This window comes from Onychostruthus taczanowskii, unplaced genomic scaffold (assembly GCF_017590055.1).
Source record: "Onychostruthus taczanowskii isolate IOZ18803 unplaced genomic scaffold, ASM1759005v1 scaffold35, whole genome shotgun sequence".
Taxonomy (NCBI): Eukaryota; Metazoa; Chordata; class Aves; order Passeriformes; family Passeridae; genus Onychostruthus; species Onychostruthus taczanowskii.
In genome coordinates, this window is record NW_024500905.1 from 4,941,178 (window position 1) to 4,965,719 (window position 24,542).

The following is a 24,542-nucleotide window of genomic DNA, read 5'->3' on the forward strand; positions in this document are numbered from 1 at the left end:
CCAAGATGAGATCACGAGGCTTCTCCCGCCGGTCCCGGGCGGCCGCCGCCATGCGGAGCGGGGCGCGCCGGCCGCGGCCGCCTCTGCCCGCCTCACGCACACGGCACCCGCGGGCGAGGGGAGCGGAGAGGCGGCGGGAGCGAAGGAGGCGCTGCACCGCTCCGCGTCCTCCCCCCGACCTCCCGAGTCCTGCCGCCGGCCCGCCGCCCCGCGCCCGGCAGGCACGAACCCCGCATCGTTCGGCATAACCGCGCTCCGGGTGCCGCGGCAGCCCCTGGCACAGGGGGAGCTGACAAGAGCTGGTGACGCGCTTCAATCGGTTCCCGTTAAAACGATCTGCCTCAGTTCCCCAAAGCAGCTACTGGGGGAAATACTTCCCAGGGCTGGGCAGAGCTGCCAGAACACACCGGGATGGGGACGCTGTGGCGGCCGGGGTAGTCAGAGCTTGCATTCTACGCTTGTGCGAGCCCCAGGAGCACAACGTTGAACTGCGCCGTGCCCGTCTGCAGCACGCCAGCAGCTCAGCCGGCCGCTGCCGGCCTCACTTGCCCACAGGCAGCAAAGTTCTCCGAAAGATGTGCACCTGCAATTACTGCTTCCTGAGCTAGTACCAGTGACAAAACAGCAAATTCCACTGAGGGATACTACCCCTACCACTTTTTTTTTTTTTTTTTTTTTTTTTTGGTGATTGATGAAAAAATAAAGCTATTTAGGGCACAGAAAAATAGAAGGTCGTGAAGTCTTGCCAATGGCAGAATCAGTCACAAGAGCTCCCACCAGTTAACCTGTTCCTATAAACCTTCTTCAAACAGTATTGCTGTTCCCAGAACAATCTGTTCTGGCACTTGCCTCTCTTCACCATTAGAAAGGTTTCTCCAGAGTTGTAGGCTGGGTTTTTTTGTTTCAACTACAGTTTATATTAATAATCTATAGCCCTTTCACCACAGACACAGCGAATGCTGATCTTCTGGAACAGCTTGTACATTACCAAAGATTTTTATTTCCCCCTTCTCCCAGTACTCCCTTCTTTCAGCCAACAACTCCCCTTTTTCCCAGTTCTGCTCAGGACTATCCAGAACTGTTCTACAACTGTACCACTTCTACAGTGATTGACTACATCAGAACTGATTGAGTTCTACCAGTGAGCAGACACTAGGAATTTTACCACCATTAAAAGAATTAACATTGCTCAGAACACGTGTCAACCAAGTAGTTGAAAAAATTAGAAGAATTAGTGGTTCTACCATGCTAGCAATTCTGTTGTGCAGGGCACATTTTCTGAACAGCTGGATAATGCAAACTGAGCTGCAATTTGCAACTTCATGTTTCAGGCTCTCTATTGTGCTTACAAGAAAATAAATCTCATAGGGAAATCCTGAAATTAACAGAAAATTAAATTATGAAAAGGCAGAAGTACACACTCTACAATAAGTGGTTGATGATGTATTTATGTCATTAAGCTGTTCACTCATGCATTTTCACAATTCATATGAAGACAGGTTTGTTCAAGTAACAGATAACTAATATATTCAGCTAAACCCCCCAAACCAGTAAACCAGCTTCAGGAAGAAGAACCATATATTACTTTCTATTACTTATTTTGGCAAACGGATAGCAAGATTCATAGCATCAGGACACTTAGTTTGAGCAAAAAGTTGATGGTACCAACACTATGCTTTGACTTGAAAAATTATTTGCTTCATAATAACGTAATCAGAAGCTTATGAACTGATTACTTCAAGTTCCTTAGCTACAGTTTTGTTAAAATTGCTTTAAAAAAAGAAATTTTAACATGATTAAGATTACTGATGTATTCAGCAAGACTAAAGCCAGCAATGTTTAAAATGAACATAAAATATAACAAAAAATTTTCAAACATGTAAAACAATGCTGCACATATCTCAACATACAGACTATACTTTTACTACAATTAACTTTCTTTTTCAGACTGCTTCAGTATAAGGAAGTTGAAAATTATATATTCCACTTAGCACTTGATTTCTTTCAAGATTAAGAACTTTGAAACAACAAAGTGTTATAATGCTGGAAATGAAATACAGTTTACGCACATCTAGAGAGCCCAATTCTTTTAACATTTATTCATGTCATTTACTGATACTCAGTGAGACTGTGGATGTGAATGAAAAAATGTACAAGCAGGCATTAAAACATTCCAGTTAGACATCATTCCAGTATTTTAAAACTGTTAAGAATGCCAAAGAAAGATGTGTGACAAACTGTTGCACTCCTTTTGCATAGCTAGATTTTTTGGGTGACAAAGACAGAAGCTGCTCACATGAGTGTAAAAATGTTTGAATTCCCTTTTTTGATTCTCACCAAGAACACTGGAATGCAGGTCTTGGACATCAAGGCAAGAGAATTTCCTTTTCTTTTAAAATGAAACACTCATTTATAAATTTCCTAAGTTTCTCTCCAAATACTTTCTAAAAAGGAAATTAAAATGTTTTGTGTTCTGACCTGGACAGATAAGCAGGGAAAAAGCATCACAAAACTGCCAGATGCTATCACTGGTCGATGTTGTTTAGTTTACACCTAAATGTTCCACCAGTAATTATGGAAAATTCTAAATATAGTTGGTCCAGCTCTTACAGGTGTAATGCAGCAATGAGAAATGTTATTGGACACCACTGAACATCTATGGCCAGGTTTCCACAAGGAAGGAATGAGTTCTGTAATAGTTGAAACAAGTACATACATCTGTAGTATCCAAACAAAGGGATATTTCCAGAATTTTTTGTTTTCCTATTCTCTTTCTCCATGTATTTTGGAGCAGAATGTTTCACTTTGCATCTCTGCATCCCAATCATGTAGCACTGAAAGTAGTAACCATTGATGCTGGAAAATAAATATACAGTCTTATTAAATTTTCCATCAAAGTTTGGTACCTAAGTTGTAAGGCAACAGTGTGAGTGGTCCCTTTTCAAATCTAGACTGGTATCTTATTTTCCACTATTCAGTTACTACTGAGGTATGATACTATCCAGTCTACTGACTGTCCATAAACTCTTCTCATACCAAATTTCTAACCTTTTTAAAAAATTATACCTGCAAGTAAGATTAAGAAGAAGCTGTTTTAAGTACCCACTGTTGTGGTGAGCAACAAGATTTCAGGGAAAGTCTGAAAATGCTGTACTCCAAAAAATGAATTTTTACATTCATTCTGACAAGCTGGAGTGCAAAACTTCCATATACTAAGCAGTCAAATGATTACAGACAACACGGCACCAAATATTTAGAGAACTTAAAAAAATATTGTGAATTTGCTTTCTCAAGTAGAAGAGAACTAACAATTTGAATGTGAAGGAAAGAGAAATGCATTTCTGTTCTGTCCTATGTGCACTCTTAGTCCCTATTCACACTCATTTAAAAACATCTCATTTAAAACATTCACCATGTTCTGTGATGATCAAAGTCATCCAGCTAGACTCCTACATAACAGTGGTTGTTGAAGGAAATCCAAAATACCCTTTATACAACAGTCTTTTAGAGTACTGCAAGTCCTCTTGCAATGAAGACTAAATTGCATTCTGAAAAAAAAGGGCAATATTCAAAGCAGACAAATGTCAGTTTCATCAACAATACTTTTCCCTTTAGGACTCCTCAGAGATCCTCCAAGGGGCTCAATTCCCTGCCAGAAGTTATTCTATCCTAAAAGTGACCAAGAAAAGATATATATTTCTTTTGTATTTACATATCATACATATTTACATTTTCTTTAATATTACAGTTGCTGAAGGAAAAAAAAAATCCTGGATACAGGTTTATTATCTGCTTTCAACTGTCCCAACAGTATTTTTTATCCCTTTGAAAAAATTTACAAGTCCTCTTCGGGTCCTTTGGAAGCTAGATACAGTCCACGTTCCGCAGGCCACCATCCATAGTCAAGGCACCAAATCTAAACCATAAAAACAGTATTATTTTTAGGTGGTTGACTAGACTATAGAATCAATCTTTAATTTGTTTATGGGGTTTTCCTTTCCCTTGCTACATGACAACAGAGGCAGTTGTACCTAACTTTTGTATCTGCAAAGAAGATGAAAGACAGGAAGCTTTGCTGCAAGTGTGGGACTGGGGTGGGGAACAAACAAAACTAATTCAGCTTGAAGATAGACTCCACTCTACCAGCAATTTACGCTAGAACTTTCAGGAGATACTTATTTTTATATATTTTCTCATCTTCATAGGAAAAAAAAATCAAAATCACTCTGTATGTGATAATGACAATACCCTCTCAGGATTGTAAGAAACATGTTTGCCTCTTCACTTTACTTAAGCAATCTGAAAACTGCAAAATCATTAATTCAGATTGGTGTAATTCCACAGCTGTCAAAAATAGCATCTAAAAGGGAGGAATTAAAAGGCACCACTGCATTGCTGCAACAGTATTGTGTTTAAATTCAGAATTGATCCGTCTGTGTGACAGGAATTGTTATTATATTTATATTTTATATCGTATTATATTATTATATTTTAGTATTTATAGCTAAACCAAAGTAACATGAAACAAAAATGCCCAAAAAATTGCTGTAAGATCATTCTGACACAGCCATGTTCCAAGGTTTCAAGTAATTATTTTTCTGATATGCCTCATTTGAACAACTCAAAATATATTTACAGTTAGAGACATTAAAGAATTGTTTCCTTAGTTTAGATTCTGGATCTATAAAATGTACCAATTTAAGCCTGCCCCTAGTTTCAGGCCCAAAAGGGAAAACAATTGCTTGCCTTTCTAAAATGTGATTGTTTTCAGCCAGCTCTTTAACAACACCTTCCATTTCCTCCTTTAGTTTCTTCATCCTGTAGTAACCAGAAGCAAAAGAAAGATTAAAGTTTTTATTGGGAGAGACACCTGCTCTGATCACTCACCACCACAGTTTTCAGCAACTTGCCATTACATACAAAATAAGGGACAGGTACATTGTTTATTTACAACAATCACTAAGCTATTTAATTTTTTTTCAATTTCCCTGTATAGCAAGCACACAGTATTACATCAATCCCATTACAAAATTCTCACCCAAGAGTCATTTCTACTAATGTGTTTGAGCTTGGATAGACTGTGTTCATCGTATGTTTCATCCCACTGGAAGCTGCAAACATTTTCTGTGGGAGGGCATCTTGTAACTGTAATAGATAAAAAGGAAATCTAAGTTACAATAGAAGATGTCATGTCTATCTTGAAGCCCACCTTAAAATCCTGTTTTAAATTCTCTGTTGCTGTGATAACTCATAAACTCATTACAGTACTAAGGAGGCTGATATGCTCCAAGATGAGATCATCACAGCAAGTTTTGTATGGACATGACCAATAATTTCCTGGTTTGTTCCATCTTCTTATCTAATACTTTCATAATAAACTCTGGAAAGGAAGAAATATCTATTTGTTATGTCTGTAGATATCCTAGGGCAACAGGATCCTAATCAATGGATTGGTGGTGCAACTGAAATACAAATAACAAGTAAAATGCTTCTGTCCACCATTCCTATACTGATTTTACACTTAGCAAGGGCTTTTTGTTCATTTATTTTCCTTTCTAAAAAAAGAATAATTTTACTACATGAAAATGGTCTTATTCTCTCAATTTTGAGGTAATTCTGATAAGTTTGCATCCTGCAGAGTTACTGTCCAGATCATTAGTTTAACATCCTTAAGTATGTATCCCTTCATCTTGACTATGGAAGCAGCATTTTTATACTTCCTAAGAGAATTAGGATAATCCTCTATATCCTCGGAAAATATTATGGTAACAGTTGCACAGAACATTTCTCAATGAACCCATATCCATTTGCACTGATTTTCTTTTTTGAGGGGGAAATGCTAACATTAGCAAAAAAAAAAAAAGAAAAAAAACAAACCAAAAAAACCAAACCCAAATTGTCCAAACCCACAAACTTCACCAAAAAACCCCCATGCAGACAAAAAAACCCCACCACCCCAAACCAAATTAGCCCCACCAAATTCCAAAATCAAGTTACAATTCACAAAATCACATCATTCAATTATTCAAAAATAACAGCATTCAGTGTGTAGTCCACACTGACATGGCAATGAAGCTCCTGCAGACCACAAAGGCCAGTATTTAAATACAACTGCATTAATGTAAGACTCACTCTTAGCAACACTATTGACAAGAAAATACGTGGAAGTCTTTTAACTATGCAAATGCTACCCATAATTTTGAAGCATTCTACCTCATTTATATAATCCTGGTATTTGGACACCTCTTCTTCAATACCAAAACACTGGTTGGTGAGAGCCAGTAATTGCTTCCTTGTGTGAAGCATTTTCCTAAAAGAGAACGAGTTTTCTTTTAAGAGCTGCTTATATAAAACTGCTGTGATGAACACTACCAAATATTAAAGAAATCAACAGCTTGCCTTGTCCAGTCCTCAGCTTTGTCCAAAAATGTCTCATACTTGCTGACACATTCATCTTTGAAAAGAGCTATGGCTTTTGTAGCATGCAAATACAGCTTCTGCCTGCAACACAGAAACAACCAAACCAGTGTCATAATGCTTTCAAAACCCCACTCCTCTAACTTTCTGAAATTTGGAGAAAGGTTTGTGGACTTAAAATCTGTGCAGCCACCTTTATTCAGGCTGTTGTAATGTGTTAGAATTCAACATTCTACAGGAAATGACAATTTATGTTTCAAAAATATACCCTAGCAGGGAGGAAGAAAATTATTTGAAGCACTTAGTTTGTATTTGTATGCATACTTGTATATGAATAAATGGTCAAATGTCTTATTTGAGTCAGCTGGTATATTCAGAATTCTACATGGAAAGGACAAAAGTCCTAATTATTTCATATTTGCCTACTGCAGATACTTGGAACTTCTAGCACATATGAATAATCCTTTGCACTGAGTAACATACATGCAAGAAAAAGAACAGGAGTTTTATGTCAGCATAATTTTACGTCAAGAGGAAAAAGAAACATGCAGAAAAGGAAGATAAAGGAAAACAAAGCCTAATTCTTGTTAGTGTGGCAGACAGTAGTCCCAGTGTAATTGCCTCACCATGCTATGCATTGCACCAGTTAAGTGTAAGGGATACTAGAACACTACAAATCAACACCTAGTTCAGGTATTCATTAAGTCTTGCATAATAAATACTGTCAATTAAATTGTAGCTAGAGTGTAGCTGGACTGTCATCAGGAATGCATACCTATCATTCAACCAGAAAAATAAAATTCAAATAGAGTGCTGCTCCCTTATCTGCCTAGAGATAAATATTACAAAGGCCAGCCTCTGCTGATAATAGCACACAGTCTTTAACAAAAGCCACTGCCATTTCCCTGTGGGGTGAATCAAGTATAAAAAAGATGGACTAAGGATGTCAAACCTGTACAATCCAGTATTCAAACCATGAAAATGAAGCATACTTATTTGAAGTTTATCATACACTAAGGCCCTTGCCTTAGTGTATGATAAACTTCAAATTTTCTACTACTAAAACCATTAACATGGTTTTAGTAGTAGAAAACCCTCTCCTCTGCTTGGCAGTTATCCAATTTAGCTTTCACAATGGGAAAATCAAGTGGCAAAGTTGTGCCCTTTGCATGACAGCTTTCTATCTGTAATTGTCAGTGAAGCCACATTCAGGTAGGAAGAGCAAGATTTTTTAGAAAATTATGTAAGTGGTGTCTAAATTCATGCAACATTGAGCAAAGTCTAGGGAACCATGCAACTGACCAGCTACTAGGAGAATAATTTATTTACTTAAGCATAAGCATCTAGCATCATTTGAGATAGAATCTTATAATGGTTTGGGTTGGAAGGGACCATAAAAGTAACCTAGTTCCAACCCCCATGTCACAGAGCACTGCTAGGGATGGGGCAGCTACAACTTCTCTGGGCAATCTGTTCCAGTGTCTCATCTCCTTCACAGAGAACTTCTTCAATGTATGCAACCTAAATTTCACCTCTTTCAGCCTGAAGCCATTATTCCTTGTCCTATCACTGCAGCTCCTGATGAAGAGTCACTCTCTGGCTTCCCTGTAGCCCCCCCTTCAGCTACTGGATGGCCACTAGGAGGATTCCATGTAACCTTCTCTTCTCCAGCAAAGATATCCTGCCCTGCTTCTGACCTGTCCATTTGACAGGTTTCCCATTTGACTTTGTCCTACCTCCCAGTCTCAGAGCACGTCCCAGATATTTTAGGGCAACTTAAATGGCATTAGCCATCTGCATATGAGGAAGTGAATAAATCCTGAGACAAGTACAGCAGTAGAAAATCAGTGGAGACTATGGGAGTTTAGAGACCCAAGTTACAAACATACCTTAATGTGAACACCCTGCATGAGTGACAAACAAGCATGGAAAATGGAATTAAAAGTAATTTTGTATGTTATATTTCCTTTAAGATTAAATCATTCTAGAATTTCATTCAGCTAGTCCATATTTTACTTATATGTAGAAAATTATCTCCACCTTAGCTACAAAGTCATTTTGATCTTACTCAGGGCTTTTTCCTGCCTGAAAAAAAACAGGGAAGAGGTGAACTTCCTACAAAACAGTTATGCCCATATAACAGTCAGGTATTGTCCTTTTAGAAGGCCTATCAGTGAAAACACTCTACAGCCAGAAAGCACCTCATTACCATACGCTAGTACCCCCATGTATTAAGAAATTTAAAATAAAATTTTTACAAATCAATCCTAAAGAAGTCATGATTTTCAATAAAATTAATATAATGGGTTATTGGCAAGAGCATCTGGAGAACCTGAAAGCAATCATGGTAGCTCCCAAAGGCAACTTCAAAACTTACTTGTCAAACTTGTGTATTTGTTCTTCATTATAAGGAAGCCCTAGGATCAGAGCAGATGACAAACATTACCAATCTAACTCTGCTAGATGTATTGATGCAAAACTCTACTAAGTTTACCCATTTCTAACACAGTTTCCTTCTTTTTACAGGTCAAAATGGTCATACACTTTTTTTCTCCTCTCTAGTCTTGCAACTCCAATTTATGGTATTAATAGGGTGTTTCCATCATAAGGGCTTTAGCATGGTATCACACTAAGGACCTACAGACATATGCACAGTGGCTAATGGTCCATACCTACCACTAATACCCTAGTCAAACTAAGACTGACCTGTCCTTTACATTACATTTTATGTTAAAAGTGAATCAAATAAATGACTTACTTCGTTCTGCTTTGTCTTTTTTGAACTGATAGTAGATGTCTGTGATGGAAGACAGCAGGGCCTGCAGCCTTTCTGGACTGGAGTGACAAAAGGAAGAAAATTAGATGTTTTATACATAAACTCAGTACCTATTAATGAGCTTTGTGAACTCCAACTCAATGCAGAATTCAATACATATTAGAACAGTAAGTAGTTACTCACTTTCTGTCTTTTGGATGCATGCCTTCCTGATTGGCCCAGGTGTCAGCCAGTAAACCACCAGGAGAAAGTTTGGCTTTGATATCTTGCAGACTAGTTTCTATGGTGCCCTGAGAGCTGGAGAGCTATGTAAGAACAAGAAGGTTCAATCTTATCACTAGGTAAAGTGAAAAATTACTACTTGAGCTCATTACTTGATAATTACTTGAGCACATTAATACTACAAACCTGTTTGTTTCACTGTTCTCCATTAAAGAAATATGTCCAATTATCTGCCTAGGCTTAGCTAGAAGCAGATAAAGCAAGGTATTATTAAAGAAAGAATAATATTTGATGCTGGCATTTCTGTTAGTTAAAATTTACTTTCTTTCAACAATAACTTTCACCCTTTCATAAATCCCTTATTTACTTCTACCCTTATTCTTCTGGTTTATTAAGAATTCATATAATAACTATCCACATGATTCATACCTTCCTTTCTCTGCAGCTCATATAACCTTCAAAATAAAAATGCACTAATCATCTTTTGGTTTTAGAATGGAGAACTTTTTATCTGCTCCCAGTGTACTAAGTTATTTTCAATTTTTCCTTTAATGTCTGGAAACATGATGCACATTTCAAAGCAGATCACTTTGAAGTGTGTTTGTTAATGTAACATTTTAGAAAGCCAACAAAGTAGTCAATAATTCTTTAAGGAAAGGAAAAACTGGAAAAGAAAAATTGGCAAAGCAAAATATATTTCAGGGTTATAATTCTTGAGTATTTTAGAAAATAGGAATGTATTTTCGGGAACTCATTTTCACTCCACTGAGCTAATATAAAAGGATCTGCTCTGTTTTCAGAAAGATAGTCACATTAGTATGGACATTTTAACAACTGGCAATCTAGAAACTACATCGAAATTTCAGAGTTGTTATTCACAGAAGCCTGTGTTACTGTGTATTTGGCTTTTTCTGTAGCAACACCATTTCCAGAATGACAGGGTAACTTTGTCAGACACTTACGCGCAGGAGTTTTGTGTGTATCTCTGAAATTTCATCTACTTCTGATGCTTCCAAGTTGATCTGCATCAAATTTTCATATCTGTCCAGCAAAAGAAGGCAGTTAAAAAAAAAAAAAAAACAAGCAGTGAATACACTCAAAGTATTTCTTGAATCCAGCTCATAAAAGTGACTGCCTCTTCTTGTATATGAAATACAGTCTCTGTCAAGCAACAACCATGAAACTGACAAATTTAAGTGGCCATTAACAATGGAAACAGATTTAAAAAAAACATTCCTTGATTTTTTCCTATATTGGAACTGTTAAAATAAATTTGAAATTTCCATTCCTGAATTCTTTATTCTAGTATTATTACTTGCACTTAACAGGCAGTGGAAGACTATGTCCTTTCATCAAGTAATTTTTTTAATCTTATCAAACTAAAGGTACTTAAAGTAGTCATTAACACGCTAATACTTCAAGGTACCAAAATGTTTTCTGAGAAAACTTACTGGGTTAAATGCTTAAAGGCTGGGATAGTAGGACCATCTGTTCATACTGATACGTTCCATATGACCATAGCTCAGGTGCCAAATAAATTATTCAGGACAATATTTTTTCTCTTGAGTCTCATGTACATTTTAGTTTTAAAAACACCATCACTAACAGCTCAACTGCTTTCAAAAAATACATGCTTCACTCAAGTTCAATGCTTTATTTACCTTTTCAAATAAAGACTTTGTATTGTCATGCTTTGAAGCACAGCCTTGAAAAGGAAGGACAAAAAAGAGGACATGTCCTTTAGAAGACTTTTATGGAGTTAGCAAAGTCAAACAAACTGAAAATCCTGCCCCTTTGTAAGAGGCCAAAAGACCACATGCCAACACAGAAAATTTCTGTTCTCGTAAGAACTACTCCAGTTAGTAAATGAATGTCATTTTTTTTCAAACTACTGCTGAGGTACTGTTGAGCACCACAGAGTCACAAAACAGAACTGATAGTGGTGTCTTCTGAGTGGCTTTCTTCTGGCAGAATGCAGGAAGAAACTATCTGAACCAAACACAGACTGAACAAGATCTAGTCCTGCCAACTAGTACAAATGGGATTGAAGAGGAGTTTGGGCTCTTGCCCTGATGATTTGTATCTAGGCTGCACAGGTGCTATCTTGCAAGTTACCAACTTTACTGTTTCACTGTTGTGGTTTTGTGGTGTTTTTGAAGCCAATACAAAAAGACACACCTGGGTTTTAAGGTAGGTTTGACACACACAGAACAAATCTGTCAAACCCTTGAGCATCCACAATTACTACAAACAAGGTGTTCAATTTGCACAGTCACAGCAGCTCCAACAGGTTTAAGTTTAATTACTAAGTCTACTCTGCAAACCCAGTGGTTCTACATGTGTGTGTTAATCACCTTGTGGGTACCTGCATTTTCAGAGCAGCCTGGAGAGAAGTTCAGAAAATCTCATGACTAAGAGGGCATTTGGGGAAGACTGGCAGTAGGTTGAACAGGAAAATTACCACCCATAGGAGAATGCTAAGAAGAGGTGCTATTTAAAGTTCTTATCACACTGCCTAAGAATAACACCTTCCTGGGAAGGGACCAAGGGGGGCTGGGCCTGGTTGGGTGGGGTTTTTTTGCAGCTGCTTTGTGTTGTATTTCAACATGAAAATTCCTTCCACACAGAAAATGCTACAGTCTTAAAACTGTGTAAGGAGCAGTATTTGAAGTCATATGCAACCAAATGCAGTGGCAAAAGCACTAATGAAAGCAAAGCTACTTGATTCTTTGTCCAAGCTTTACTATAGCTTCTAGAGTCAGTAAGAGCAAATGAGCTGAGTCAGAGAAGGAGAAAAAGAACACACACAGTTACCACTAATTAGTAATTACTTGTTCTTATTAGGTCAAGCAGCAAAATTAATACTCTAACTAAAGGAACATATATGACTAAATCTGCTTAAGTCAGTGCCATCAGAAAATCTATGCTGACTCAAATTTAATTTTTATATGCAAAACCACTGCAAATAATCATAACTTATAATACTGTTGTCATTAAAAATGATAATGAAGAATCAATGTGTATGGTGTAATGCTTCTACTCACATTTTCTCAGCCTTCTCAATGTTTCTGTTGCAGAAATCCAGCCTGATGACAATCTGTGCCTTTTTATGAACCACTTCATTGTAATCATCCTTGATTATTTCACTAAAAAAGTGAAGCATTAGTCTATAATGTATAAAGTAATGAATAAAAGTATACAACTGCCATCCTACCAGCAATCAGTAATACAGTAATATATCTGCAGCAATAATTGCCAGGGGGAATTGTTTTCAGTTAGAGATGCATTAACATAATCCTCATATAAAAATACCTTGTGCAAGCTGTTCAATTCCATCTGCATGTTACCAGAAGTCAGACTTAAATTATACACAGAAGAAAGTAAATTTGCAAACACCTTAATTTTAATTATTAAAAAAAAAATTTTTGTTTCCCTAATGACAGGAAAAAGGGAGAAATTCAGCCTATCCCTACTCAAGGATAAACAAAACCTCCCAAGATATCAAGAGATTACAGAATTATGTATTGATAATCAAGACATATCTCAATTTAAAAAAAAAAAAGCATAATGAAATGCAGTCAATTGCTTACATTAGCCATCGAATTCCTTTTCGCATCAGCTCCTGGTAAAGTAGCAAAGAACTGGCAACTCTACAGGCATAACACACAATACCTGTCACTGCCTGGAGGAAAAAAAACAGCATAAGTACTGATCTGGCATTCTCTTAACAATTGCTTCCAGACAATACATCACAACAAAGCAACACAGATTAATAAAAGAAAGCAACATGAGGATGGTCGTTTAAAATGTGCAACTTGGCCTAAGCTTTAGTCAGGCAACAGCCAAACAGCCATTATGAAGGCAGAGCTAAACATGGGTTTTCCAGTTATGCTGAAGCACCTGCTAGGGATGAAAACAAATCTCACACAAATGATGCAACTTACTATTTCTGTCAAAGTTACAAGTACAGTTCTTCAATATTTTAGGAATCAAGCACATACATTAAAAGGAACTTGCAAAAATGGATACTTTTTTAATTCTAAGGCTAGAGACTCTCTTAATTTACCCAACTCCACTCACAAGATTGCTGTATTATTTAGAATTGAGAACAAAGTTTCAGATATTATAATTTACAATATTTGAAATAATTAGTATAAACTGATGCATTCTGTTTCTTAATTCTCAAGATTACTGGTATTTAAAGTGGCATACATTTTCAGGACTACCATGTCTGAATAAAAGGCTCCTCAGCAGTCAGTATTTCACATGTATAAGTGGTCATCACAATGTCAAACCTGGCTGCGCATACATTCAGTAGTTTTAGAAAAATAACCAAAAGAATGCAACATCCTTTACTTGTCTCCCACAGATTCTGAAAGTTTCTAAGAGGCAACAGAAATTCCACCCATCTGCAGAGTCCTAGAGACTCCTCTCTATCAAGCAAGAGATATTTTTCTAATGTTAAATTTTGAACCATTGTAAGTTATGAAGCTTCTAACTTCAGGACTGCCCACCACCACTGAATTATACAGTAACAGAGCATTTTGAATTTAGAAGACTGGACTTTGGGTTTGGTTTAAAAAAAAATCCAAACTATATTTTGCATACAAAAGTACAGCTTTAATATATTTTTAGATCCTTTGTTAATAATTATATTTCTATCAGTCAGAATCCTCATTAGCATTCCAAAATAGTTTTATTAACATTATTTATTTGAAAATTAAGAAGCTTTCATTTCAGTATCATTAACCAAGACAGGTATATAATCTGAAATGGTAATTACTCACTTTAGCCATACTGGCATCCCCATCCAAATCGTAACGTTGATGTACTTTAGGAAGTAAAACTGAAACATAAAACAAGCGTCTGTATTTTATTATTTTTGAGAAGGGACTTCAAAAGTTCAGATTGTTATCCCTCCCTACCCTGTACACTGCTTTTATGCCTTTTAATATCATGTGGTTCTCATGCACTCCTTTAAAACCAGTCTTTGTCTTAACTGTTTTAAATAACTTGGTATCTTCAGCAAATTGTCCTTCCTTTTCCAGACTCACTTCAGAATATCCTGCACAGCACAGAATTCATGCAGGTCTCCACTTGCAATGTCTCTCCATTGAGACAAACAACTGGTTCTCTCTGTTCTTCAGTACCATGTTTGCCCACATAGAAGACCATTCCCTTTTCATCACACGGCTGCTTATTTTCATTGAGGCTCTTAAGGGTAGCACTTCACCAACCTCCTGAATCTCCTTTGTTCTCATGCTCACTGGCTACTTCAGAAAGCCACAATACAGACACAATATAGAGGCCCTGTTGATCCTTCCACAAACAGCTCACCTATCCAAACTCTTCAGCACCTCTATTTGAGTGCCAGCTGGCCAGAGCAGTCAGTTGACAAAAGCAACACTGACCTCTCAACTGCAGCCATGTCCTAGTCCTCCTCCTGCTCATCATTTATTAAAAAGGGCCCTGGCATAGGCTCCTCTAAAAGCCTCACAATGATAAATGGAAATTCAAAACCTTAATTTATTTTTTCCCCTCCTGTTATGGTATTACCTTATCTTCTGAGCAAATGCACATTTGTAAAGACCTCTTCTCTTAACTGAAAGGCTAACCACATTCATGACAAATTAGAAAAAAAAAAAAGTAAAACTTGATTTTCCACTTAGTGAATAATGGAACAAAAGAACCAGCTTTGAGTTACTTCCTATAATGTTTCTTTCCACTTGTTTAAAATGTCATGCTTCGAAAAGGTTCATAACTCCATAAGCACCACTATATCTTAGTACACAAATGTTCAGGTCCAAAGGACTTGGAACATTACAAGTACCTACTGTTTCTATAAAAATGTTCTGGATACTCAGCAGTTTTGAAAAACATGGGACTGCATACTTAGAACTTCAGATATCAAGAAAATTTCCAACACTATTTTTAAGACATAACAGACATAAAACAATTACATTAAGTAACCCAAACTATTTACAAAAGATAGCTGTGAGAAAAGGGAAATTACTTTCATATACCTTCTTCATAGATTAATCCAACAATGTTCACAGCCTCCCTGCTTACTACAAAGATAGGATTCTCCTCTGTTGTTCTGGGGAAGTGCTGTGCCAATCTGCCAGGCTCTAGTACTAAGCGCCGACCTTCATATATCAGTTCTTGATTCTGAGATGGTATTTTTGTCTGTTTGTAGACCAACTCATGAAATATAGCAGCTCTATAATACAAACAATATAATCGGTAGCAGTTAGACTCGCTACAATAGTTCAGCAATTCAAATTTTGTATTATTTAAATAAAAATTGCTTTTATTTCTGATTAATTAAGAGCTGGGTTTACACATAATGCACTTGGCTTTTAAGTAAAAAAACAGCATGGTGCCTAAGACACCAGGTTGCTGTGTTACAAAAATAAAAGCTATTTCCTGCAAAATATCAAACTTCCTTTCTACCTCTGATTATCTGCCAAAGCACGTCTGTCTAAACAAAATTGCTCTGGTCTGAAGGTCTGTAAAAACAGCCAACACCAGATGAAGGGAAGGAAACCTACTTAAGTTTTCTAAGGCATATCCATTTCTTGAAAAGCAGATGGATGGTCTCTTCCAAAGCAAAGTCTGGTGTTTTACATGTCAAAAAATTAAATTCAGCCCGTAAGCTAACAGATAGCCAGATTATTTCCTAAAACAGCAGTGATAAGAAAGAGCAAAGACGCTTTGGAATTTTATTTAGAGCAATGAATAGATACAAGGATAAGAACCCATAATACCACCATACCTCTCCCCTCAAAAAAACCCCACCACAAAATCTACTACAACACAACAGCAACCAAAAAACAAACTAGAAAACCTCCCACAAAGAAGAAAAGCCTTCAGCACACTAATGGGAAGGACCAGCTTGCCTCCTGTGCAGCACTAGTACACTATTGCTTCTTAATATTACAGCTAGTTTATAAAAAATCACACATGTAAACAATAATAGAATAATAGAAATTAGAAGCAAGATTTCTCTGCAAAAACAGTGTTTGGGCTCTCTCAAAATAAAAGTGATGGAATAGAAAAGAAAAATTGAAGTGGGCAGAACTGTATTTACACATTTGATGAAATAACAGTATGTACCCATGTATTAGAAATTAACATGTGCTCTGTATTATCTGTAACACAGCAGAAAAAAGGCATTTATGTTTGTACATCTCACAGCTTTTAACATCAGTACTTCATGGTCATAAAGTGAACCCCAAACAAATCAGGATCCTAAACTGTACCAATTACCACTTCAGAGCCCTTGTGAGAGTTTTGTGTGCCACCAGAGAGAATGTGTGCATTTTGTATGCTTGAGGACATTATTTTTATTTTTGGTCAACATGTTTCCATATGCACTATGACTATGCAGGAGAACTGCGCCCTTTTACTTCCTCAGATAAACTGCCAAGGAGAGGTTGCTGAATTTGTAACACTGGTGACATGAGGTCACAGGTTACTGAATTTATAACTGGTGATCTGGTCACAGTGCTGTTAGCCTGAACAAGACTAAAGTAATGCAAATAGAGAGAGAGAACACTTACGTATTATAGTTGTGAATATAAACTTTGTGCAAGGTCATCTGCTGAAATGAAAAGATGTGGATTATTATTCGGTGCAGTACGTCACTCGTCTCTGCAAAAAACTGGTCAAATCCCCAGCATTTTTCCTGGTCTGCTTCAAGAATATTCGCAAGGACAGGTGTGAGCAGTACTTGCAGACCCCTAGAGGACACCAGGAAGAGATGAGACAACTTGGTTCTACTTGGAACGTTTTATCTTGCAACCAATTGCAATAATTCATTTGACTTGTCTCATGTATACACATCTATTATCCCTTAAAGAATATGTCAGTGCCTTTTTTCCTACACTGAGCAACAAAATGTTCAAGGTCAATGTCCATTGCTTTTCAGTAATACATGTACTTTAAACCTTTCCTTTTCAGGCTTAACTATCAAGTACTTTTTTTTTTTGGTATTTGAGAAATTTCACTCACACTGCAAAAATCACATAAAATTTACTAAGTCTACATTGTAGAGCTGAGGCCACATTCTACCACCCCAGTCACATTTTACCCAGCTCACCCCACACACCATAGTGTATCACTTTGAAGGAAGATACTGCCATTTAGGATTTGCTGGTGGTGATGCTTGCGTGAGCACACTATGTTTCTTTCAAATCAAAATCAGCTGGATTAGCAAAGACTCATTATTTAAACTGTCAACACTAAGAATTCATCCTGATTGAGATGGGGCTAAATAAGTACTCTGCACATGCAGCTTCAATGCTGAAAAAAAACCTGTGCTACCCATTGCCTTACAGTTATTACTATTCTAAGAGAAAGGTCAGCTTAAATTTCTTGCATTTCTTCGTTGAGCATCTGAATGGTAAGGAACTTTATGTATCCCACTTGTGTGTTACCATGAACAACTCCAAAATTTTAACATTATGTACACATCAAGCCTGAATCTAGCAGTAGAACTGGTAACATTCTGGAGCAAGCTGCAGTGGCTTGCAAGCACACTGCTGACTGCATTAGAGGTCAGTGGATGCTGTGCTCAAACTCACTTTAGTACTAAACTTCTAACACTGAATACTCCTTGAATACTACTTAAAAGGATTATTATGAGGAGACATTTAATGAGAAAAAAATCTGCTTCCTTTATCATTTCAAGCAGTTAAATTGTACAGAATAAGCAGAGGAACAAATGAGCAGTATCATGAAATTGCAAATTCTGCATATTCTAAACTAATGAATTCATATAAACCAGACTTTGACTCTACACCCCTTAAGGATGTACATATTAGTATTTCAAAAAAGTTTGCTTCTACAGTCTGTTCAGAGAACAATTTATTTCCTCCTTTACCACAAAAGATTAGTAACTTCAAAGTACAGAAGAAGTCTCAGGAAGAAAAATGGGTAAATGGGTTATGGTAGGTGTTTTCAAACTCATATCAAAATCAGATCTTCCATAGCTCTTCCTACTGAATATTACAGGCATATGAAGCAAAAATATGATGATAAAATTGAAAAGATACAAGTATGTGTTAAAATGCACTGATGTGACCTTTTTCCTAGCAAAAAGTAAGCCTCTGAATTGTCTTTGCTTATCATTTCCTTCCTACTGCCTAAACTTTGTCATGTCTCAAGTCACATTCTTGCAAGAAATGAGGGCCATCAAAGTTATTAATTCTTCATTCCTGAGGGTGAAAAAATGCAGTAATAGTATTTCTTCTTAAATCACATCAGATGTGCTCATTTGTAAATTAGCAATCACAAAATTATTTGGACAGATGAGAAGAAAAAAACCACTTGATAACCAAATGTCAGACTGTACTGATGTACTGAACAGTTCAAAGAAAAAACTGTGTCAAATCTCTGCTCCAAAGACACAATCTCAGAAAATAACTGGAAAAGCCCAATGAAGTGGTATTGAAACATTTTGTGAACATCTGTAAGTTCAAACTTACTTTGAAAGGCTACAAGAAACGGGCATCTCCCAACTCCACTCAATAGGTCCATTTTCTGCTTTCTGTATTCCAGAAATAGCACCAGAAGGCTTTCCAGTGATTATTTTATACCTGCAATACATTACAAAAATAACGGAAACTTCAACTACTACCTCTTATACATATATAGGTCGAGTAATTAATCCTCAAAGGGGCAGCAAAAATGCAAATTTAAATGACAGGTTGGCCTAAATTTGTAGATGGTACAAAAATTAGGAAGCTTCACTTACAAGCTGACAGAGCTGTGCTAAAAGAGTAAAGAACAAAAAGCTATGCTGGAGAAGCAACTTGGTCTACCTCAGCCTTGGGGAAAACTTCTGGAGATATTTCCAGCATACTGAAGGAAACCAAAGGTTTTCACAAGAGTTGATTAGTCCAAGTCAATTTAGTTCATTTACACATTAACATGCTAACTTCAAGCATGTTCCACAGCAATAGAAAACATTTAGCCACCACAAAGTGGCCTGGGCATAGAGAAGGAACATCCAGAAATCTGGAACAATTTGGCATTGTTTAACTTTTTATTGCACAGGCAAGTATTTCTCAAATTTTTCATGAAACAAATGAATATCAATAGACTTTTTGCAACAGAATATTTCAGTTGTGCTTTCTTTTTCTGGAGGACAAGATGCATACAAAACATCTCTCAAGCAGCTACAACAAGAAAAACATCACAAAATGGAAAATTTCTTCAACTAAGAAAACTGGAGTCAGTTTTACACAGAGCATCGGAACAGAGATGGTACCGACGTGTTAAAGATTCCAAGCACCACCTTGCTTAATTCTTAACATGCAACACAGAGAAAACAAAATAGAACCAGATTAAGATGAAACAGGAATCGAATACAACCATGACATCACAGGCATATCTTCTGTTTTCCATTCAGGAGCCATCCCTTTTTTCTGCAGCTGCAGTCCACAATTGTACTACTCAAATGTCAGTCTCATTGGTAGTGCACTCATTTCAAGACTGCTGGGTAAGACCATCATTTAAATGAAAACAAAAATTTGCAGCACTGAAACCCCATTGCAGAATATCATAATTTTGCCTGAGTATCCAAGTTACATAAATGGCACTGCAACAGACCAGCCTAGTGCCATGCTGAAAGAAAGATTTGCGGAAAAACACCAATATTTTGGGGGAGCTCAATTCAGGTCTTTCTCAATTTAAATGCTTAATTCAGATCTTAAGGTGCCACACAGTAAAATCCTTGTTGAAGCAGAATGCTTCTATTGATTTTGGCTGGGATAGAGTTAAGTTCCTTCACTGTAATGTATGGTACTATGTTTTAGATTTGTGACCAAAACAGTGCCAATAACACAGGCATGTTTAGCCATTGCTGAGCAGCGCTTACACAGCATCATGGCCTCTTCTACTTTTCTACTGCCCTAACAGCAAGTAGGCTGGGGGCAGGCAAGAAGTTTGAAGGGGATACAGGAGGACATCTGACCTAAGGGATATTCCACACCATATTGATCAACAACAGAAGCTGAGGTGGGGAAGAATTTTTCAGGGTAGCATTTCGTCAGGGACTGATTGTGCATCAGTTGGCTGCTTGTGAGCAACTCGGGATATTTCTGCATTACTTGTGTTCCTTGGTTTTGTTTCCCTTTGGGTTTAAGAGGCAAAGGCTGCTGTTTGTTGTGGAGGTTTTTTTACTTATTAAACTGTCTTTAACTCAACCTATGAGTTTTTGCACTTTCACCCTTACAGTTCTCTCCCCCATCCCACTACAGAGAAGTGAGTGAAGAGCTGTGTAATGTTCAGCTGCCTACTGGGGCTATACCACAACAAGGGAGTGTTTTTCCTTTAATATTTTCACTGTTTAGAAGTTTTTCTATATGTGTGTAGGATTCCTTGGTAAAAAGCATTTCAAGGGCTGATTTAATTTACCAACAGTTAAAATTCTCCTTCTAAATTACCTACATCACTTCCTTGTTTCTCCGAGGTCCTTCAAAAGGTCGGAAAGGCAAACTCCCTGTTGCAGCATGGTAAAAGGTCACCCCTATGCTCCACAGATCAACTGTTGCTCCGTACTTCTTCTGATGTTCTTTTCTCAAAACTGCTCGCTCATACATATCAGGATGCTAAAGAGAAAATAAAAGTTACAATTGCTTTATGAAGCTTTATAAAGAAAAAACCCAATCTATCCTTTCACAGAAAGGTAATCTGTCAGTCTAAACTTTCAGTTCTTTAAAAAAGAAAAGCTTGCTTGTATCACAGAAGTTGCTTAAGCTATTCTGACAAACATCACTATATTCCTAGGTATGACTGCTGCTTTTATTAAAAAGTTTGCAATAAATATTTTAAAATTCAGCTCAAGAGTGAGTACTAGTATAAAAGACAACTAAAAAAAGAGAAGAAATTCAGTATTCCCCCTGATGATGTTGAAACAACAGAAACCAAATGGAAAAAAGATCCACAGCAGAGGAGAGTATCAGCTGTGATTCACACATGGGAAAACATGGCAGGAAGAAAATCATACTAAGGTGCTTGTCTTGATACTTCTCTACTTGCCTCTCTTTGGTTAGCCAAGTTTTCACATGAATCTTAACTACACCTAACGTCATCCAAGTAGCTCAAACACAAACTAAAACACATCTACAGAGATAAAAGCAAATATATTCCTAACTAAAATATTGTTGTTCCTCCTTTTACACACAGCAACAGTTAAAGCTGGACCTGGAAATTATTTCAAGGCTGATGTATTTACATCATGCATGGCATGATCCATGATGAAAAAGTCCAGTGGAAAGTTACACAAACAACTGCAATACAAAGGTTTATATACTAATTCCCAACAACCTGACCTTGACCTATTCAACTGTAATCATAAACGGCCTCAAGCTTCAAACATTTCTCCAACAGAAAATTAAATCATATGGGCTTACTAAATACTCTTCTGTGCCATAGAGAGAAACAAATTGTTCATCATCTTCAAGTTCTCTTGCTGCACCAAAATCTGTAAGCTTGTAAACAGACTGCCCATCTTCACCTATAACACGCATTATATTGCCTGGCTTGATGTCACGGTGCACTATTCCATTCTCACGGAGATGATTCATCCCAGCCACTTCAAAAAACAAATACAGAATTTATGTACACATTGTGACACTGTGCAAACACTGAATTGTAACTGATACTAGGAAAACACACTTATGTTCTTATTGGGAAATGGGAATGAGAAGGGACACACAATTAACAGGAAGACCATGACCACATATTGCTGTTTTTTCTTTCCAAACAGCTAAATTACAGCATTTCTTGCTCTCAGTAACGTCTTTCCCATAAAGTAAATTTTATAGTAGGTAATCACAGGTAAACCATATTATTTTTCTAATTAACTCTTCTGAAATTATCACTGGAAGTCTGTTCAACATGTGAAAAGTAATCTCAAAATAAAGAAAAAAATGCATCAATACTTTACACAAAAATGGCTTCTTAATGCAGATACCTGTACCAACATAAATATAAATATGTGATTCCATATGACCATATTAATCTCTTCAATTAGTTGACAGTCATTTAAATTTGTCTCTTGCTGTTTCAAGATAAACAAAACAAGTATGAGATTGCTTCAGTCAACAAATTAGACCAAAGAGCTAAGTCTACATACCCACATCTCTCAAAACAATTAAGAACTCAGACTCTGGCAAACCAAAGGCATTAGACGGCTCCTCTAAAACTGTGTACAAACTCCCACAGGGACAAAATTCCATAACTAGTACTTTGTGTCTAGTAGTTGTCTGAAAAAAAAAATCAAAAAGAGATTAAGAATCTGACTATTGTGACAGCAATGTCAGAAATTACCTAAGATCTTACTTTCAAAAAAGAAAAGTAAAATCTATAGTTATATCATAATTTCCATTCTGGTGATCTTCAAAAGAAGTGCAGGTGGATTTTTATATTGTTTCATATAAACAATATGGAGAGGGGAAAATAACTAACTTGGAGAGGGGAAAATAACTAAGAAAGCCTCAAGTTCTACTCACTAGCAGGTTGACAGCATTACTGACAGGTGGACAAGTCGCACCACTAGTGCTGAGAATACAAACTGTCCTTCTTTACTCTTTACTCATCTCAGTCATTTCAACTCATCAGTTTCAGTTCAGTTCAGTTGCTCCAATTTATACTATTATACTACTGTATAATAGTATACTATGTCATAATTTTAGTTGGTTGCAAAGGAAAAGCATAAAATTGTCAGCACTACCGAAACACCTTCAACTATAAACAGTTCCATTATTCATCTATTAAATATTAATACATGTAAATACCTTAAAAATCCTAATTCAAGATAAAACTTAGGACAGTGGCTTCTCGAGATATACTTGAGCTTACACACTGAAGATGTTTCACCCACTGAAAGCAATCATATTCTTTCTTACAGCAACAACAACAACAAAGAAGAAAGAAAACCAAAATATGGTGGTGGTTGAGTGGGAGTATTTGTATCATCATGTATGTTACCATTCTTTAAAAATGCAACTATACACTTTACAGCTGTGGATAAAACAAAAAACCAGTTACTGCAGTTACTCCCTTGCATCTCAGATCACAAACACAATTACCTCTTCCTCAATGGCAAACAATTTGACAATGTTCTTATGATTTAGTTTCTTCAATACTTCAAATTCTCGCATCTGAACATCCACAGGACGAAGGAAACTTATACTGTTAAATACTTTGACAGCATATAAATCCCCAGTTTTCTGTTGAAAACAAACAAACCACTCATCAAACAGAAGCAAAAAATTGTAAACGTACACATAGACATTATCCAAGCATTTTCAGATTTTCTATTGCACATGTGAGTATAATCAGACTAGAAATACTTCAAAATACTACTTTGTGCTAAGGTGGAAATAAAGATTCTGCTAAAAAAATAAAATTGCATTAGTTTAATATAGCCTAAAAGCAAACAGACTAGCTGAATGGAAAATCATTAGGTCACAAAACATAAAGAGCTCTTAAAAAAAGAGAACTGTTAGTATAACAAAGGCTACACATTTAAAAATTAATCCTAAACTTAGCTGAAAAATATTTTTTCAGCAAAAGTTACTTGCACTGATCAGTGAGAGGCAGGCACATACTTGGCTTGCTTAAGTTAAAAGACAATTTCCGGTAGCTGAATGTTGCTCTCTCTTTCTTTATTGTTTTGTTTATACTGATAAACCAGTATTTTGTTTTTTCAAAGGCAGTTCCGAGCACTACATGCCACTCATGTAAAATCCTGAAGCAGTTCAAACCCACATAGTAAGTGTCAGGAGCACAATCGTGAGCTTAATCAGATTTAAGCTCTCCAGAGGGACTAAGCCCCAACATAGGCAACAACAGCACAAGCTGGAAGTGCAACTCCTGTCCCTCTTCAGGGCAAAGCACCTTCCCGTGTCCACTCTAGGAATAAGCTTGCACTAGCAGTTTGTGCACCATACTATTTCTAAGGACACAGCCTTCCTGTGCAAAGACAAGGTGTGCACTCACATGCACTACTGGTGCCCAGGTAAAAGCTTTCTCCGTTGACAATGAGCTGCAGGTCACAGGCTCACACTATGAGGGTGATGACAGGTGCAGCCATGGCTTACAGGGGAATCATTCT

General features: G+C 36.9%; 1 protein-coding gene across 2 annotated transcripts in view; it reads right to left on the bottom strand.

Moving 5' to 3' along the window:
- Positions 1–1,432: 1,432 nt before the first annotated feature.
- Positions 1,433–24,542, bottom strand: part of TBK1 (TANK binding kinase 1) — a 31,393-nt gene continuing 8,283 nt past the window's right edge. Inside the window, exons 3-21 of one of the 2 annotated variants that reach the window (XM_041411267.1) lie at positions 23,515–23,655; positions 22,560–22,689; positions 21,835–22,016; positions 20,870–21,030; positions 18,904–19,014; positions 16,978–17,157; positions 15,439–15,635; positions 14,203–14,261; positions 13,006–13,097; positions 12,460–12,561; positions 10,378–10,456; positions 9,377–9,498; positions 9,176–9,252; positions 8,795–8,834; positions 6,400–6,501; positions 6,214–6,310; positions 5,039–5,145; positions 4,747–4,818; positions 1,433–3,916 (exon numbers count right to left, since the gene is read on the bottom strand). In XM_041411267.1, the coding sequence (XP_041267201.1) occupies positions 3,865–3,916; positions 4,747–4,818; positions 5,039–5,145; positions 6,214–6,310; positions 6,400–6,501; positions 8,795–8,834; positions 9,176–9,252; positions 9,377–9,498; positions 10,378–10,456; positions 12,460–12,561; positions 13,006–13,097; positions 14,203–14,261; positions 15,439–15,635; positions 16,978–17,157; positions 18,904–19,014; positions 20,870–21,030; positions 21,835–22,016; positions 22,560–22,689; positions 23,515–23,655 (2,103 nt within the window). In that variant the 3' untranslated portion in view covers positions 1,433–3,864. Of the gene's footprint in view, positions 3,917–4,746; positions 4,819–5,038; positions 5,146–6,213; positions 6,311–6,399; positions 6,502–8,794; positions 8,835–9,175; positions 9,253–9,376; positions 9,499–10,377; positions 10,457–12,459; positions 12,562–13,005; positions 13,098–14,202; positions 14,262–15,438; positions 15,636–16,977; positions 17,158–18,903; positions 19,015–20,869; positions 21,031–21,834; positions 22,017–22,559; positions 22,690–23,514; positions 23,656–24,542 lie in introns of those variants that run through there. The other variant, XR_005953184.1, reaches the window with a different exon arrangement.